Source organism: Trachypithecus francoisi, unplaced genomic scaffold (genome assembly GCF_009764315.1).
Source record: "Trachypithecus francoisi isolate TF-2019V2 unplaced genomic scaffold, Tfra_2.0 Lachesis_group9, whole genome shotgun sequence".
NCBI lineage: Eukaryota > Metazoa > Chordata > Mammalia > Primates > Cercopithecidae > Trachypithecus > Trachypithecus francoisi.
Window position 1 is genome coordinate 23100677 of NW_022681474.1, and position 20310 is coordinate 23120986.

Genomic DNA, 20310 nt, shown 5'->3' on the forward strand with positions numbered 1-20310 from the left:
AATTGTACTATTGAGGACATATGAGGAATTTATTCTTGAAAGAAGTTAACTACAATGAAGCATTGTTGCAGTGCTTTGATATAAATTCAGAAAGATACTGAGCTTGGAAAAGCATAATATTGTTATCACTTACAACTAAGTTCATTTGGGGGAGGAAAATATCTTGACTGATTCAGCAATGTAAATATACTGAAGCCAGCACACACCTCTGATGTGATTTGATGTGAGTTGTCATGTTAAACCTCAGACCCAGGGTATTATGAGGGTGCATTACTTACATCTAACAACCCATGCTCCAGGAAACCACGGTGAGAGCCAAGAAGTAGAACCATTTCTTTATATCCTGCATTTATTTAAGCAAACCAAATGTGTAGAGATAGGAAATTAATGTGTTATAATGTTTTACAAATACAGAGAGAAGACACAGAATATTAAGACCCTGAAGAGAGTGCATTTGAGAACGCAGTTTTATCATAGGAGATCACTTGCAGGGAACACATTAAAGCCATTGCTGACACAGCCATCTGTCATTCCTGGTTTGCTGTCATTCAAGTAGTTTCAATAGCTAAATCGGTGATTTGCTTTTAAACAAATATTAATGTTAATGATTAGGGTAGCCTTGAAGGGTTTGTGAGTGACTATACTATACAATGTGATGCTAGGCTTAATGTGTCATTTCAATGCTGTTGTACATTATGCAGGGGAAATAATGTCTTATTACACATTAACTGCGACATCCACTAAAATGTGAACTAGTTTGCATAGGTTAGTCCTTTGGGCAGCACGATGTTGCTCTAGTCCACCAAGGCTTAAAGATTCACAGTGTAGAGGAAAAAAATATGAATTAAAGCATTTCTACTAAAATAGATTTTAATAGCTGGTGTTAACAATTTGCATAACAAAAGCCAAATTATATTAATAACATTGTAACAATTCTGTGAAGCCCCTTCATTTGGAAAACATTCAATGTTTTCTTCAAAACTGTTACACTCTCAAAGTTAGTCTTGCAAATTAATCATCAACCACAATTCTATATATTTTGAAGCAAAAGGAAGCCAAACTGCACAATGGTTCAATTTTGATCACAGGTCAAATATCAAGTTTCACATCATGCCTGTAATACACCTGGTGATGCTTCCTAAATGCTCAGCAATTCACTGCATGGACACTGGAGAATGGGACTGTGATGCAGTTTTCTCTTTTCCTTTAAAGTCCATCATTCTTAACAGCAACTGGATTACAAAGAAGTAGATACTATGCAAACTGGATACCATATATCAAACACAAAAAATCCTATGGAATTCCCACGAATATACTGAAGTCATACAGACAATTGAGAAAATTTGCCCAAAGATTCTTCCAAGTTTATGGATTCAAGTAGTCTAAGCATCATGGAATAGTAACCACAGAAGCAACATACAATGCCTTGACTTTTTTGATCAATAGTTGACAGTTGCCAGGAAAGGGTCCAAAAGGCAGGGAATACTTCAGAGACTTTTATTTTAGCATCCTTGTGAGTTTACATAGCTTCTTACTTAACTAAAAGCTCTCCCACCTCCATATCATGTTACCCAAAACAACCACAATCTAGCCACTTTTAGATGATCAGAAACAAATCGCTAAGGTATAATTAATTTATGAAGTGAAGTTCATCTTGTGTAGTGAATCCAGCCTCATAATTATTCTATCTTACAATAGGCATTTTAAATCCCAAATCTAAAGTTAATGTTTATATAGCTCAACTGTATATAAATCCACAAAGAACCTTTCAGAAATAGAGGGAAGAAGTGGGCATTTTCTAAAGTTCTAAATCTTTAGAGATAAAATACAATCATCAGCTAACACCTTTAATATCTGTCAGGAGCATCCTACTTCCCTACCACAAAAATACCAATCATGTGTAATAAAATATTACTACAGAATACGCAGCAACTTGCTTGCTTGGTTTTCTTTCCAAGACCATACTAGACAAACAAGAGTAATCAAAAAGGCACCTATATTTGTATATATCTGTATTATAGTTTTGGTATATATTTTATCGACTTTCTATAGGGATGTGTTATTAAAGATCACACACATTTTCTTCACCTTTATTGAAAACATTCCACTGGAGATGGATGAACCTGAAAACGAGGTACACCCCTTGAACTTCCACTGTCTTTTTAGAAAAGTCTTGTTCCTCATTCCCAGAGTGCTGTCAAGCTCAGCACAGAGAAGAGGTAAAAAGACTGTGGCACATTGGAAAAACCAGATCTGCATCTTCTTCAAGAAATAAACCCAGTGGCCAGAGAGGGGCTGGTCTAATCTCATCCATATTCCTACAAGGTGCTTGTGGAAACTGTGCTTACAAATGCCTGTGTGGTGTATGGAGGTCGGGGAGACCTGGGATCATCAAGAGCCTCCTCCATGGACATTTGATAACCAGATAAATATTTCAAACTGGGCTACACTGCAAGTGTGTAAACAATAACAAGAAGACATGAAGGATTCATTTTGCCATAGGTTAGAAATAGAAAGCTTTCTAGAGAACAAGTATTATTAGTAAAAACATACTACAAAAGCTTATGACAAAAGCAATATATTCTGTTGCTATACTTTGCTCGAGAGAGAGAGAGAGAGGATCCCCATACAGCTTTGTTTTCAGAACCTTTTAAAAGTGTATCAAACTGTTCCTTGTGCTTCTGCCAGGCTTGAGAACACATCAAACTTGAGAAAGACAAGTGCATGCTCTCTGTGCTTGGACATTTACACAGTCATCTTTAACTCAATTTTTAAAATCTTCTTTAGCTGTCAGCTTTATGCACGAGATACTTGTTGCCCCATTGAAGGTGGGAGGGAAGGACATGGAAAGTGGAAAAGTTGTTCAGGCATGTAATTTTGTTTAAATGATGCTTTTAAAAATAGCACTTTGGTTTTATACATATACTTTTCCAATATTTCTCCTGAGAGTCTTAACATCCTGACAAGCTTTATTAACAATTGCCAACACTACCAAATTATGGCCTCAAAAGCATGCAACATCTTGTTCAGTTTTAGTCTTCATTGTAAAATAACTACCCTCTAGTTGAATTCCGATCAGATCTTAATTCCTAAAGGCTTGAAGCAGAAATATTTTGCTATGCAAACATTATTACATGAAGCTTAAACTTTTAGGAGACTTATTCCTCAAATATGTATTGACTTTTATGTTCAGTGAATCTGGTTTTGAAATCGGTGGATGAAATTACTTTCCTGATTACAAGCATTATTTCAAGTCAGTTTTCATCGCGGTTCCTACAAATGTGCTATTTATCCCAAAATTGTACCTGTCCTACATTTAGTCTGAAAATTTAATCAACAACTACTCTTTCTTATAATCACAAAAGAAAATGGCCTGCCTGGGTGAAATGTAAATACATACTTAGTAAAATAAAATGGAGCAGGTATTTTATCCTCAGTTTTAATGACAGATATTCTTGCAAAAATATTGCAAGTTCAGTTTATTTTTGTAGGTTTGTGTACAACATACCAAAACAGATAAGGGGTTTTATCACTTGAATCACGACTGGCCATTTCAATGAGAGAAAACCAGCCAAACCCCCTTTAAAGAAGTCTCTAGTTATTTGCCTGCATTTATTTTTTCAACTTTATGTCAGTGACATCTAGATGCAGCTTCAGTGTAATAAAGCTTATTTGCTCTTTTAGCCTAATAAAATGAAATCACAGATTTTCAAAAGCATGTGCTAACTTTTCTAAAGTGTAAATAAATTAGCTTTGGCCTTTGGACTAGTAAACACTTCTTTAAAAGATGTTTTACAGGATGTTTTGTTAATTTCCTTGAATATAACATATAAGGCAGATATCCCCCAAGACCCATACATTTTAGTACATTTTCGCAATGTTTGCTTTTCCGGTTTATCATAACTGTGAAATCAGACCCTAAATGAACGCTACCCTGTTGCAGGTCACAGTAAATGGCACAATCAGAAAGACACAGGCTTGCTGATGGGCGCCAGTGGCTTGGTGACCTTGACTGCAGGCTCTGGATGAAATTTCAAGACCCACCAGCAAGGGCTAGCGAAAGCCTGCAAAGTCACTTATTCGAAAATCAAAACATGGCAACGATTTCTTTCTTAGAGAACAGGCTCTTGGGCCTGTACTGAAAAATCTCTGATGACATTCCTGTTTCATTCCCTTAAACATGATTTAGAAAATAAAAGCCAGAAGACGGAAAAGGACGTCTTTTGATTAACCAGTTTTGGTGGCTAGATTTCCATTCCAGAATTTGAATACCATTTTCCAAAAGAAGATACCAGACCATCTCTGTATGGAATTGGTAACTTTGTTTGCCAGGTATTTTTCTAGTCACACTCCAGCTTCCATTGCTTCATTGGCTCCTGTTACATTTTCTTCACTTTGAAATCAATGGTGGCATTAAGTTAATCAAAGCTGTTCAACGGAACACCTAAATCGCTTATTTACTAGATTATACATGTTATTTCCTAAGGTATAAATCCTTCAAAACTAGAGTGCAATGCAGGAGGAAAATCTCAAGCATCTTTTCAAAGTATGTTTTTCTGATGAGCTGGCGACTAGAGGAAGAAAGGGCTTTTAGGTATCAGTCACCCTTTTGCTTCAATAATAGGAATGCGCAGTGCAGCTGCCTATGTTACAGAAGCTTGAATCTACATGACATGCAACAGGGTAAGTGCTACTAGGGAAATTATATCCATGACATTATACTCTGCCTTTTGCAGAGTAGCTGTGAAGTTATTTGGTCCTGACGTTCCATGGAACGGAGCATAGACTTGGGTCCATAGAATATAAATAGAGAGTAGGAGATGCCTTGGTACAAATGAGAAATAAATAGATCCCAGTCAGCCTAGGGAACAAGGAAATTTCTCTGTTTAGTAGAAGTTTCTAGATCCCTAAGGCTACCAGTCAATATTATTTTAACCAGACTGTCCTTCTGCCACTGTTTACACTTACTATATTGGGCAATTTTCACTAATATTGGAAATTGCCTCATGACTCAAAAGCAAAATGGGTTTTAAATTATTGGCTGCATTACCGCGTTAAGAGAATTGGCTTGGGGTGATTTCAAAGTGACAGCTAAGAAGTTTCACATACACGCTACATTTAAGGGACAATCAACATCTCTAGTAAAGTCTACAAAAATACATTTCCCAGAAGGGTTCAATAGCCAATCAAAGGAAACCATGAACACAATTAGCAGCACCAGGTGTCCAGACACAATGATTTTTGTGTATAGGAATTACTGAAAATGCTGCTGTTTTCAGCCCAGAGGTCATTCCTTCTTCCTGGTACCTGTGTGTCTAATTGTCAAAGGAAGGATACATCATTGTAAAATAATGGCCAAGTTGTCTTAAAAGTATCTTCTATCTTTTAAAAAGATTAGGTTTAGGATACATTAGAATAAAGCTCAAAGGGCAGGGAGAAATAATTAATTAACAAACTCAATGTAATTCGCTGGGAGCATTCCTGTTCTCCCTGTTCTCTGCACTGTGCCGTACATCCAGCCATCATCAATGGGCTGCACGTTGACAATGTAGTCGCCGTCTCGAAAGGAGACCTCGTCTTCATCCTGGGCACTGTAATCATACATGGCTCGGTAGGTCCTCTGAGAAAGGAAGAAGGGATTATACGATGAATACCAAAATAGCTACAGTCACAAATTCCAATCACAACACATCAACCCACACATAAAGTAACTATTAGGAATGTTTTCAAACACACGGATCTCTGGAAATCTGTAAACTTAGCATCTCATCGTGCTGATCTCAAGTTTCCTAGTCTAGCAAAAAGCTTAATATTTTTGGAACAGGGATAGAAAAGTCACTAAGTACAACAGCTACCCCATCAAAAAGTAGGCTTTGAAATAATAAAGCCAAGTTCCCCCCAACTTCAGATAACCCCAGAAACCTTAGATTATACATGATTTCCTATTCTTCAGAGAACAAAACTCGTCATATGTCAGAGAAGTCCAAATCTCTCCGGGCAATGTATTTTTCTTAAGGAGATGCTAAAAGTGTTCATTTCCTCCTAAAAATATGTAAAACAAATGAAAGAAAAAACCCACAATATATTCACTATATAGGTTTCTGTCACACTGTGGGAGAAATTGAGCATATAAATGTTCTGAATGCTAAGGTACGTAACTCAATGGTACTTATTGTATTATGATTATAATGAGTTTTCCTATATTTGTTTTTGTTTAAGGCTAAGTATTTAGCTAACATTAACATCAGACAATATCAAAATCAAGTATATTCACAGACTGAGGACATTGGCTGGGACCCAAAGAATTTTAGAGCAATTCAAGTTACCGGACAGTATAGAAGAGTTTTCTAGGTGTTGAGGCGAAGACCAAGAGACTAGGTCAAGGGCTTATAGAAGAAATTTCTGCATGAGAAGCCAAGTATAACCAGCAAATGTTGAACACTGCTTCCAAATTTTACACTGAATATATGAACCAGTTCCTCAAGATTTCCAATGCGGGATTTGAAGATACATTTTGGCCACATAATTTAGGCTTTTGTGTTCATTTTAAGATGAACTTGTAAATACAACCATCAATACCTGTGCTCCTAAGGCCTGAATAAAGATCATAATCAGCTAGTACCAATCATGAAGTAACAACTAGGATATTGTACTGGTAGATTCTTTGGATGTCTTACTATTTTATATAATGCTTATTATTGCCTTCCTTTCTCAACAGTTTACCTCTGTAAGTTTTGTGCTTCCTTCAAAAGAGTTGTATAAATGGCAACACATCATCATTTCTCTTTGAATGAAAATACCCAATACTCAGTTCAACTCTATTCCACAGGTATTTACACGCTTGAGGTGAAATGGGAAGACCAGATAAGGAGGAACATATCAAATGGACACTTACTAGATTTGGTGAATGCTGCATTGATCTCATGGATGACACACTGGTCTGGTGCATGTAGCCATAGCCTTGGGAATGGCTTTGCTGATAGGCTCCGGGAAGAACAGGTGCTGCATGTTAAACATACACACACACACAAAGATTCCTTAAAGCTAGCCTCGAAGCACCCATCCCAAGCCCTCAGAGTGATGTTATGCTCTGCTAGAAGCTTCTGAAACAAAATGCCGTTTCAGTGTTGTGAAATTTGGGTTGCAGTGTTGTAAGTGATCTCTAGATTAGTAGAAATCTTAGTAATTAGGGAAACATAAAGAAACTCAGTTTGGCATGCAGTTAAACATACTTTAAACATTCTTGTTGCTCTATTGCAGATGCTACATTAAAAACATAGACAAAAATTTTTCATACTCCCTTAATGAAATCATGTTTTTATTTGACCATGTGATCCTTTTAGGCATTTTCCAAAAGAAAAATAAGAATTTTAAAGGAATTTAATGACAGAGTATAAATATTTTCACAGGGTATTTCTCATATAACAGATACTGTCAATATTTCAAGACATACAGCTGAATGTTACTTTTACAAAGATGGCAAACATAACGTATGTTTAGCAACATACGTTTGTCAGTAGTTAAAAAGTCTACACCCTTTAAAGAAACATTTACTTAGAATATACGAAGTCTTTATTTTATGAATAAGTGATATTCAGCTGACTTATCAGGACTAAATAAGTCAGCTAAATATGTTACAAAAGCCCGAGAAACCAAACCACTTAAAGAATTTCATAAATATTATTGTTTTATATTAAGAAAATATCAAAATAGTATTCATTTAGTTTGTGCTCTCCAAACCACTAATTATGACATTCAAAAGGCATAGTTCATGTTTTGAAGAGCTCAAAATTCTAGAGAAGCCAACATAGAAGCTAGATTTTAAAATCCCACAGAATCAGCAGACATAAGCTTGTGTGTTTCTCTGTGAATGTATTTAAGTTACCTGTAGCCAGAAACATGAGTTATAAATGAGGGTATTTTCATAGCATGCCCTTCATTGTCTTTTGAATAATTTATATGCTACATTAGTAAAATTTATGTCATATGTGCTATAAAATACATAATAGTTTGCCATTTTTGTTTAATCATATTGAGTATATAAAGTAATTATAATGGGTTGATTTATTCAGAACAGTTTTTATAGTAAAAGAAATAAGATTTAATTCTGGGTGTTATGAATAATTAATATTTTATAAGTAGAAAATTCACTTTAATGATAAGTGAGATCATCAATACTTTAAGTAAGTTTAATCATCAGAAAATTACAAATCATTGAATATGTTCTCCAGATGATAATTATATCAGATTGAAAGGGGATTTTTTAAAATAGTTCTTGAGTGAATTTATCTTATAAAGTTATTACAAATTATGCTTAATGTCCAGATAGGGGACCAAAAAGAAATAGCCAAGATCTCCACTTGAATTATAGTATATTGTAGTCATTAAAACATCATTAAATATCAAATACTTCAGAAAAGAACACTTTTTAACTTTATCAACAAAATTTAAATATTTGATGTCAAGAGATATTAAGGATATTGTCAAAATCCACTCACGCAGAAAAAAGAATGAAATTCCCATAGATCTCCAGTCCCTCTTAATTAGCTAAGTAAGGAGGCTTTTCTATGTATTAGAATCTGGAAGCACTGACCATTTATTCATTCATTGCCTCTCCTCTCAGCAAATACTTACCAGTTAATGTATGCACAGAGCACACTGCATTTCCTGGCACACAGTAAGCCTTCACAAATGGTAACAATAATTATTACTATCCACTATGTTCAAGGCATGCAAGGAAGAAAAGGGGTGACAGAAACAATTGCTCTCCTGGAGCACGGATGGGCCTTTTACCCAATTAACAAAATGTCACTGGCTACTTAGGGTTATTTCCAATTAAATTATTCAGGCTGCATATCCCAGACTGTTAGTCTTGCACTCGTTTTTAACCATTTAAACAACTCATGACTTCATTAATTACTACTTGAATCTATTTGTAAAGTTTTAAAGATTAAATATAAACATCTGTGTAAATTTATAAAAATTAAATTCGAATTGATTGTTACACCATTTAACTATGAACTTTAAGTTTTGATGTGTAGAGGTAAGCACAGCCATCTTTAAATGTTTAGGAAAAACTTTCAGGAATGGACACTGAAAAACTTGGGAAAACAGGCTATCTCATACTCTGTAATACATTTAGGTTCACCTAGTTTATACATCACAGTCCCAGCTTAGTGTCCGTTAAGTACTGACAATTCAAGAATGTTGCTTAACAATGTTCTCTCATTTTGGCTTTCAAAAAATAAGTATGCTGGGTATGGTGGCTGACATCTGTAATCTCAGCACTTTGGAAGGCCAAACCAGGAGGACTGCTTGAACCTAGAAGTTTGAGATCAGCCTGAGCAACATAGCAAGACTCTATCTCTACTAAAAACAACAATAATAATTAAAATAATAGCTGTGTGTGGTGGTACATGCCTGTGATCCCAGCTACTTGGAAGGCTGAGGTGGGAGGATTGCTTGTACCTGGGAGGTAAAGGCTGCCATGTGATCTCACCACTACACTCCAGCCTGGGTGACAGACAGCGACCTTATCTCAAATTTTATATATATATATGTATGTATGTGTTTATATATACACACACACACACACACAAAAGGTATATTTATGCCTACTCCTTACTTATATCTGACTTTCAAAGGGAACCTGTGCTACTGTCAAATATAGCAAGAAAAGAAAGTAATGTATTAGTCCTAAACGTGTATATGTTGGAGAGAGCAAGGAAGAGAGTTTAGAATGAGAAACTTTCCAGTAATTATAACCATCTATCTAGCCCTTGCAGTTTATCTTCATGTCTGTATTGATTATTCTCATTTGCCTTCTGGCTGAATTACTTATTAAAAAGTTTCTTTGAGATTATAAAACCTACTTATCTACCTTATACTTGGTACAATAAAAGAGTTTTTAGGGAACTCCTACGGGGTTATAAGAAACCATAACTGATGGCTCACGTCTGTAATCCCAGCACAGTGGGAGGCTGAGGCAGGCAGATCACTGGAGGTCAGGAATTTGAGACCAGCCTGGCCAACATGGTGAAACCCCAGCTCTACTAAAAACACAAAAAATAAGCTGGGCATGGTGGCGTGTGCCTATAATTCCAGCTACTTAGGAGGCTGAGGCAGGAGAATCACTTGAACCTGGGAGGAGGAGGTTGCAATGAACCGAGATCATGCCACTGCATGCACTCCAGCCTGGGCAACAGAGTGAAACTCTGTCTCAAAAAAAAAAGACAAACATAATTGAAAGCCTAAAGAAACCAACTTAGTAAAAGCAAATGGCAATTTAAGAAGACTTTGCATAAACACTGCTTTTCTATTGTTATGCTACATGAATGCCTTTTTTGGAAACTTAGGTAAAACGAGGAAAAGGAAATCTAAAACAATGGCTTTACATCGGGTTCATTGAGAATTTGGTTGAAAGATAGTTCCATGTATGAGATTTCTTCCATGAACACGTGGAATCAAAGGATTTTTTAAAAAGCAAGATATTAGGTTAATTTGGCAACAAACAAGGGCTTTTTAATCAAAGACTAAAAGCCTAGTGCCCTGTTTATTAAACTAGTAATCAGGTACCATTAGCATTGCTACAGATGGGGGACAATGGCTTTTCTAACCAAAGAGTTTCAGTTTGACAGGTTGTTTTATTTCAACAACATTAAGGCCACAAATAATAGTTTTAGTTATACTAAGTCAACGAAAATACACACAAGTGTGACTCAACTTTCATTTCACATTGATAAGATTTATTGACCAAAGATCTAGAAGCTGACTAAAGCTCTTAGCATTTCAGGCTCTATTTGGAATATTCTACAATATTTATAATATCAAAATATCTCTTCTACTGTACAATAAAGTACTTCCACAGATAGCCTATACTAACATTTTCTGTTTAATGTTTATTATTAAAATGGAAAGAGATAAAACCAAGACAATGAAGTGAATGCATGTGAAGATCATAAAGGAGAAGATGGAAAGGGAGGAAGAAAAGTTTTTTTGTTTTGTTTTGTTTTTGGAGATGGGGTTTCACTCTGTCACCCAGGCTGTAGAGTGGTGGTGTGATCACAGCTCACTTCAGCCTCAAACTCTTGGACTCAAGTGATCCTCCTGCCTCAGCCTCCCAAGTAGCTGAACATATGCCACTATGCCCAGCTAATTTTTTTTTTCCCTACAAACAGGATCTTGCTACATTGCCCAACCTGGTCTCAAATTCCCAGTCTCAAGCGATCCTCTTGTCTCAGACTCCCAAAGCACTGGGATTAAGGGCGTGAGCCACTGCACCCTGCTAAGAACATTTAAAGAGGCTTACCAAATCTAAAACTGGAAAAAAGAGGAAACATATGTAAATACACAAAGATTAGAGTAAATGAAAGGAAGAAATGTACCCACAATAAAGGTTGAAGAGTACTCAAAAGGAACTTCACTGTGGGGGATGTACGCAGAGTGCGTGAAAGAAGAGAATATGATTAAGTGTCCGTGGTGTGCATGGTGCTTTGTATGTTGTCACTTAATTACTGCGACAAGTATCTAAAACAGATACCATTCCCACTTTACAGAACAAAATACAACAGAGGCTGAGAGATTGAACAGGAAGGCAGCAGAAAAATTATGTGTGTAGTGAAGCCACAGTTAAGGTTTCAAGTCATCAAAGATAAGGGGAAGGTTTTGAAGGCCCCTCAATGACTATAGAGATACAGTCGATGGCCAAATTCCGAATACAAAGAAAAACAAGGAAGGAAGGAAGGAAGGAAGGAAGGAAGGAAGGAAGGAGGGAGGGAGGGAGGGAGGGAGGGAGGGAGGGAGGAAGGAAGGAAGGAAGGAAGGAAGGAAGGAAGGAAAGGAAGGAAGGAAAGGAAGGAAGGAAGGAAGGAAGGAAGGAGAAAGAAAAAGAGAAAGAAAGAAAAGAGAAAAAATAGTACTTTATGGACTAACTGTAGATGTAATGTGAAAAGAGAAAATAATCTGAGTTTTTTTTTATGGGCTTACTTTTTGAAAAAACCCAGAAAAAGGGAAAAAATCACCATTCAGAAATTTCCCAATAAAGAGTCTAGGATACAATGCAATTATTGTCATATTTTCTAATACTTGACTACTGTTTTATCAGCTAATGCATGTCAAAGAACTTAATGAGGTTTTGTTTTTCTTTTTAGGACAAAGAACCCCTATTGAGACAATCAGAGAGGAATTGCTAAAAGAGAAAGTATGAATATCTGCTAGTTTTGAAAAAAGTATTAAATAATGAACTAGAGCCTAGTTAAATCCTGTCTAGTCCTGGCCGGGCACAGTAGCTCATGCCTGTAATCCCAGCACTTTGGGAGACCGAGGCAGGTAGATTGCTTCAGCTCAGGAGTTTGAGACCAGCCTGGCCAACATGGTGAAACCCCATGTTTACTAAAAATACAAAAGGCGTGGTGGTGGGCACCTGTAATCCCAGCTACTCACGAGGCTGAGACGGGAGAATTGCTTGCACCTGGGAAGAGGAGGTTGCAGTGAGCTGAGATCGTGCCATTTCACTCCAGCCTGGGTGACAAGAGCAAAATAATTCATCTCAAAAAAAAAAAAAAAAAAAAATCCTGTCTAGTCCATGAGTAAGGTGGCTGTGCTGCTTGGTTATAACATAGGGCCATCGCATGGACCTTTCTGCTCAAATTGCTTTTACACGTGTCACTGAGAGTTTCATGTCAAAGCCTCAAGTCCTATTCACATTTGATCACAAGCCATAAGTGGGAGTTAAATCCACAAAGCTTATACATAATCTAGAAACAAGATACTGTTTTGTAATCTGAAAGGATTCTTAGCACTACAGAAACCCCTTTTCCTTCCCTGCAGGATACAGAAGCAAGCCAGATTGCCTCTAGACTTTAGTTTGCAGATTCTTAATTATAAGCTCTGAATAAGGAACTGCCTAAGAAACAGGCTTACTGCGTAATAAACTAAGAATACACAGACTTCAATATAAAAATGAAGTGTTCTATAATTGAGTTAAAACCACCAAGTTTTAAAGACATGCCTAATCGTCATGATACAAAATAATCAAGCTCAAGCTTTGGGAATCATTTAAAAATAAAAACAATCATTACTGTTTTATATACTAAATCTTCAGTTTCAGCAGGAGCAACAAACTCTGGAAAGGAAGGACAGGAGATTAAGGACTGAAGACAGAGGAAGAATCAGTTACTTGCAGTGTTTTCAACCCTGACTGCATATGAAAATCGCCTGGGATCTTTTCAAATGTACTACGTTCAGGTCCCCCACACCAATTACAATAAATCAGAATCTAGGGTGGCGGTAAAGGAAATTGCATAATGGTGTCTTATTTTTCTTTTTTTCGACACAGGATCTGGCTCTGTCACCCAGGCTGGAGATGCCATCTCAGCTCACTGCAGCCTCCATCTCCCAGGCTCAAGTGATCCTCCCACCACAGCCTCCCGAGTTGCTGGGACTACGGGCGCATGTTACCACACCCAGCTAGTGTTTCTGTGTTTTTCGTAGAGATGGGGTTTTTCCACATTGCCCAGACTGTTCTCAAACTCCTGGGCTCAAGCCATCAATCCACCTTGGCCTCCCAAAATGCTGGGATTACAGGCATGAGCCACTGTGCCTGGCTGATGTCTTATTTTTTTCAAATGAGCAGCCACAATGCAGACCTACTGAACTGGCTGGCTTCATTCGCCCCCATTTGACAGGAATTCAGGGACATATGTGGCTCTATTTTAAACACACTGTTCCCCAATTCCCTCTTTTCCCCCAGTGCCTTGTTTCCAATATCTGTGGAGGCAAATGTTTGAACCTGGGCCTCAGAAAGCAGCCTGGGACTGCAGGAAGAAATCCAAGTCAAGAAAAAGCTCATTGTAGAATAATTTGGAGGTTAGCATGCAACATTCCTGGGAAAGCCAGTGCCACAAAGCAGCAAGGGGGAGCGGACCCCATTTCTTTGGGGCGGAGCAGAGCAGGACTTGATGGTCATCAGCTGAGAGGAAAGAGGAAGTGTGCAACCTAAAACATCTTTGCAAAATCAAAAATTCTCTGTCAAGCCAATGCTAGGATCCTAATAATCAATTCTCTTCTTCTAGACTCTCATATTATCTTTGTTTTAGTTTTCCAGTTTTAACTAAATTTTATTTCTATTCCTATAATATAACCTGTTTATAGTATATACTATATCCTGCTTACTGCTGACCATACTACAGTAATATATACTACTTACAGTAATAAAACAATTATTGCCATTATTACTTTAAGATTGCAAATCTATTTATTGTGGTGAAATATACATACCATAAATGTATCATTTTAATTATTGTTAAGTGTACAGTTGTTTGACATTAAGCACATTCATATTGTGCAACCTGTAAATCTTTATAAGAAAACGCAACCTACGTAAAAGTATTTAAGCACTCAGGTGTGTACCCTGTGAAAGTTGGTGGGGAAAGGGGTAACATAAGACTTTACTTCCTCAGGAATACAGAATCTGCATACAATAAAAATTTAATAATATAAGTTAAATGTTTACAACCCCATTAGCTCAAGATTTTACTAGTTTAGCTCTTAAATCTGCTTTTCAGGAACATCCTTAGTTTCGGGCAATTTGGGATGTTCAGTTTGCTTCCTTACAATGTTCCTTAGCATGTCGCACGCTTTAGTTGGCGTAATCGTCACCACAATCTTCTTTTCACCAACGAAGGAGCTGAAGGTTAGCAGATTAAGTAACTTGGTCAAATATCAGAAACAAGGGGGAGCCAGAATTTAATGCCAAAAATCTGACTTCAGCACCCAAACTCTTGACTATACTAAACCCAAATTATTACAGAAGAAATGACAAAATAGTGTGAGATTAATTTCAAAATAACCACTGTGAATTCAGAAATGTGTAAGCACACTATGGTATGGTGAGCAGAGAAGCTTCTAGGAGTAAGACTGGATCTGAAATTTGAAAAGGAGGCAGTCAAACCTTCCCGGTTGGGGCAGTAGAAATGAGAAAGAGGGAAAGGTAAAGAAAAATGAGTTTAAATGCACGGGATATGTGCCAGTCAGGCTTGTTAGGCTCATAGAGGTTACTTTATTTGTCATTAATTTGTGTGCATATGTGTGGTAAACATCCAACTAGAAGTTTGTGTGTATGTGGTTGATGAAGTATGCTAAAACATCTCTGGAAGAAATTATAGAGACAGCAATTCATCTACTTTTGGAAAAGCAAGCTCAAATAAAGTAGCATCATTTCTGAAGCAATGACTTTTAGATGTATTGTAAGAGTCATTTTAGCATCTGACAGGTCTCTGGGGAGAGAAAGTGTGTGCGTGTGCACTGTGTGTGTGTGTGTGTGTGTGTACCTGTTTAATTTTTGTTTCTTTTTCCCATTGCCGATACCAACCTATTTTATCCAAGGGCAATTATTTAGTCGCCTTACCTTGCATGATAAATTTCAAGCCTATGTTCAATATCACATCTCCTAATGTGACTTCAACCACATTCCCACTGAGTAACAATAGCCTCCTAATGATGGCACCTAACAATCTTCAAAGTCATTGTGTACAACGCTGCCTGAAAAACACCTCCCACCATCACTATTAGAATAAGCAATGCTGCCATCGACATATGAAAGATTTAGTTGAAAATACAATTAATTCCAAGAGATCTTTAACCATTTTCTTCCCTAAATATAAATAACCAGGTTTATAATATTCCTTAAATAAAATATTAATGGATTAAAGATTCTTTATTGCCTGTTAACTGCAAAAGGAAACATATGTACTTTGTACTTTTTAAACTACACATGCAGACATTACATTTCAGCATTTCATTGATATATTTGACTTAGTTGTCTCAAATAAGAACTTCTAGGCTGGGTGTGGTGGCTCATGTCTGTAATCCCAGCACTTTGGGAGGCTGGGGCAGGCAGATCAGTTAAGGTCAGGAGTTTGAGACCAGCCTGGTCAACATAGTGAAATCCCACCTCTACTAATATACAAAAATTAGTGGGGCATAGTGGTGGACGCCTGTTATCCTAGTTACTCAGGAGGCTGAGGAGTATCGCTGGAACCCAGGAGGCAGAGGTTGCAGTGAGCTGAGATCGCACCATTGCACTCCAGCCTGGGTGACAAGAGTGAAACTCAGTCTCAAAAAAGAAAAAAAAAAAAAGACCTCCTCTAAAATATTATTTTGGGGAATCTGCAGTTTCTAAATATTGAAAAAAACACACAACATTAGTTGTATTTGTAATTATCCACCAGTTAAACTTGATTAGCCTCACAAACCAAGAAAATCAGATTTTGAAGCCAACTGCTTTTTCTCTAGAAAAAATTAGTCTGCAAATGTTCCAACAGAACTGAGTTAAACCATAATATGGTTTAAATACAACTAGATAGCTTTAGATTTCAGAATTTCTGCTATTTTACTTCAGAATAATCTAGCCCATTTACTCCTACATTTAGATTTGAATTGCAACTTCCATTTTGTTCCCTCAGATTTGTTTCTCATTTTAGCTCTCTTAGGATAAACTCTCCAAGTTGTAACTATAATTCAAACCACAAATATAAGCAGAATTGTCAGGGAGGAAAAAGAAAATAATTTCTTCCCCAAATTATAGAGTCTTTAATAATTATTCTCACGGCACAAAATCCATATGGTACATGTTTGTGTGCACATGAACACGTGTGAGCCATCCCCCAAAACAAGACAAAAAGAAAAGAAAGGAATGTACAGTGCAGATACATATGTAGCTTCCTGACAAGAACTCCATGACTTTGGGCAGTTCTTTGATAAGATAAAAGCAATTCAGAACATACAACTGGCAGGTGGACAGAGATGCTATTTCCACTTATGTATCCCTATCCCTAAGACTAGCTTGTAGATGCAAATCATGCCATGACTGAAGAGTCCGCTCACAGCAAATCGCAGTTTTCCTCAGTGAATACTACTGCCCATGTTGTATAAATCAATATTTAATATGAAGATTCATTACTCAAGTACAATGAAAGAAATTGCCATTATTCCACTGCAGAGGATATTCTGGAAATACTTATTGGATCAATGCATGTAACATTTTTTTAAAGACTTAAAATGGCATTGCCTTTGGTTTTTCCTGAACTAGCGTATTCTAATACTGACCCTTAGACAATACCATCAATCCATAAGAAGTTCTCATATGTAGTTTTACACTAGACATCCTAAGTAGCAAGCAACACTAAATATCATAAACAGGCATATCTTGGTGCTGATTAAATTGCTGAATGAGCACATATATCTTTTCCAACAAATAGATATATATAAAACTGACTCAATGTGTCCCCAACACGATTTGAAGATACAGAAATACAAGAAAGTAAGTGTGAATGACTGTCTGGGTCTCAGAGAGCACAAATTCTCTCTGTGGGTCTGAACAAACAGGCAGGTATGAAGATTCCCTGCCAGGTAGGGAGGTTAACAGGTTGACTGTACACAATAGACAGGAGCAAGGTAAGAACTTGACAGAACAGTAGACAAGTTTAACACACACGGGTGAGATATGGCACAAGAATAAGATCCAGGACGAGAATGAAAAATATAGGCACAGTGGTTCCATGACTGTAATCCCAGCAACTCAGAAGGCTGAGATGGGAGAATCACTTGAGGCCAGGAGTTCAAAACCAGCCTGAATAACAGAGCAAGACCCATCTCTGCAAAAAATCAACACAAAACAAAAAATACTAGCCAGGCATGATGGAGGATGCCTGTCCTCCCAGTGATTCCAGAGGCTGAGGCAGGAAGATCCTTTGAGCTCAGGAGTTAGAGGTGCAGTGAGCTAGGATTGTGCCACTGCACTCCAGCCTAGAGGACAGAGCAAAACCCTGTTTCTAATTACAAAAAAAAAAAAAAAAAAAGTAGCATGGGCATATCAGAAATACTAGGGGGAAGGATCAGGCAGTAAGAAGTAGCAAATCTGGCCACAGGGGATGAAATACATGACCAAGAGCCAGGGCCACAGATAATGGGCAAGCAAAATGCAGAAAATTCATATGCTATTTCCCCACTGCATTATTTCCAGCACGTGGAAATTTTAAAGAGTTCCTCTAAAGTCAGGAACCAATCCCCATGACCTACATGCCTTGGGCTTCATGTGGGGCACCTGACTGAAATGGAAAGTGGGAGAAAAGCAGGGAGATTTGTGACTGCGGAGATCACATTATGACTCTACTGTTTTGCACATGAGACAGACAGGTAAGTATGCATATCTGTTCAGTCTATGATCCAACTTGGACATTGATTTTAATCTATATAAACCAAAAACGACTACTTTCATTTCATTTGCTAATGTTCAACCATCCGATAAGCAGGAATATCTATTTTCTCCCTTACATGCATGTCACTTTACAGTTTATGAAGCTCTTCCCAAAAAGTTTTCTCATTTGACACACATGCTAGAGCCACATTTATATCCCTCCTGATGATCAAAACTTCTCTTTCTCCAAATCAACTCAGTCTCACAGGAAATATATTTTTAATGTTTTATTGTTTCTACTTTAAGTATCAGATGTTTCTCCTTCACACACATAGGGAACCCTTGGACTGAATCTTGGCAAATGGATGAAAGACACATGTGCATTCTAGAGCAAGTGCTATTCATTAGTATTTGATCCTTTCCCCAACTTCACACTCAGAAGAGAAAACGTATGACATTTCTTTCATTCCATTTCTATTGAGACTAGGAATACAAGTTTTCTAAGGGCTTCAAATTCAATCAGAAGCCCGAAACTTTTTCTTAGGGAATTAATAGAATGAACGAATACTTGCTAACAATGTATAGTGTCTGTTTTTTCACAGGCTAGATGTACAGACTAGATGGTAAAATATAATCATGTGATAGCCTACAAATTGGAGTTTACATTATAAAGAAATAATTCATTTCTCTAATGATTAGATTCATCGCAGAAATTTATTTTTGAGGCAGATTCTTGCTCCGTCACCCAGGTTGAAGTGCAGTGGCACAATCTTGGCTTACTGCAACCTCCACCTCCTGGGTTCAAGTGATTCCCCTGCCTCAGCGTCCTAAGTAGTGGAGACCACAGGTGCATGCCACCACACTCAGCTAATTTTGTATTTTTAGGAGAGACCAGGTCTCACCATGTTGGCCAGGCTGGTCTTGTATTCCCGGCCTCTAGTGATCCACTCAGCTCGGCTTCCCCAAGTGCTGGGATTGCGGGCTTGAGCCACCATGCCTGGTTCATCACAGACATTTAGTACTTCAATCATCAATTCTTCATATCTTCCTAAACTTAAATGAAGACAGCACCTTCTCACCAGAGCCCAGCAGAGCACACATTTCAAAGGGGACAAATTTAAACACAAGAGCATTTTTGGGACAAATTTAAACCGACTTCTCAAATTCAGTTTGGAAATAACACTCAAATATAGTTGGGAAGTACAACTGAAATTTTGAAATTCTCTTGCTGACTGCACATTCTTTACAGAAGTCAGGCTAGCAAGGAGTTGGACTGGGGAGTGATCTTGAAGGGTGACCAATCAGTACTCAGAAAACTGAAGCAGTGGCTAAAATAGAAACACTAGCAAGTGTATTTTAAATGAAGATATATCGTTCTAAATCAGGAGTGTATTTTCTTTTTCTTAAATAAATCTCATGTATATTTGAAGTTTACAACATGATGTTATGGGATACATAATAGGTGGTGAAATGGTTACTATAGTGATGCAAATTATCATACCTACCATCTGACACAGTTGTGTGTGTTTGTGTGTGTGAGAGAGACAGAGACAGCGCAAAAGAGAGTGACAGCAAAGGGCAGCTACAATCCACGTATTTAACAAAAATCTCGAATACAATTTTATTAACTACAGTCCCCATGCTATATGTTACATCTCTAGATGTGTTTATCTTACATATCTGCTACTTTATATCATTTGACTTACATCTCCCCACCCCCCCAATCCCATTGTAACCATTGTTTTATCTTCTATCTCTGTAAATTTGACCTTTCTTTTTCAGATTCCACATATAAGTGGGATCATGCAATATTTTTCTTTCTATGTCTGGTTTATTTCACTTAGTATAATGTCCTCTAGGTCCACCCATATTATGGCAAACGGCGGGGTCTCCTTTTTAAAGGCTAAACAATATTCCATTGTATGTGTATCTATACCACATTTTCTTTACCCATTCATCCTTTGATGGGCATTTAAGTTTTTTCCATATCTTGGCTATTATGATAAAGATGCAATGAACATGGGAGTACAGATATATTTACAAGGTGGTGATTTCATCTACTTTGGGTTGGGTGTGTAACCAGAAGAAGAACTGCTGAGTTGTATGGTAGTTCT

General features: G+C 37.3%; 1 protein-coding gene across 6 annotated transcripts in view; it reads right to left on the minus strand.

Moving 5' to 3' along the window:
• Positions 1-323: 323 nt before the first annotated feature.
• Positions 324-20310, minus strand: part of NEBL (nebulette) — a 390572-nt gene continuing 370585 nt past the window's right edge. For 5 of the 6 annotated variants that reach the window (XM_033209543.1, XM_033209539.1, XM_033209538.1 and 2 more), the window contains 2 exons: positions 6896-7002; positions 324-5620 (listed from right to left, as the gene is read on the minus strand). In XM_033209543.1, coding sequence (XP_033065434.1) covers positions 5444-5620; positions 6896-7002 — 284 coding nt within the window. In that variant the 3' untranslated portion in view covers positions 324-5443. The remainder of the gene's footprint in view (positions 5621-6895; positions 7003-20310) is intronic. The other variant, XM_033209542.1, reaches the window with a different exon arrangement.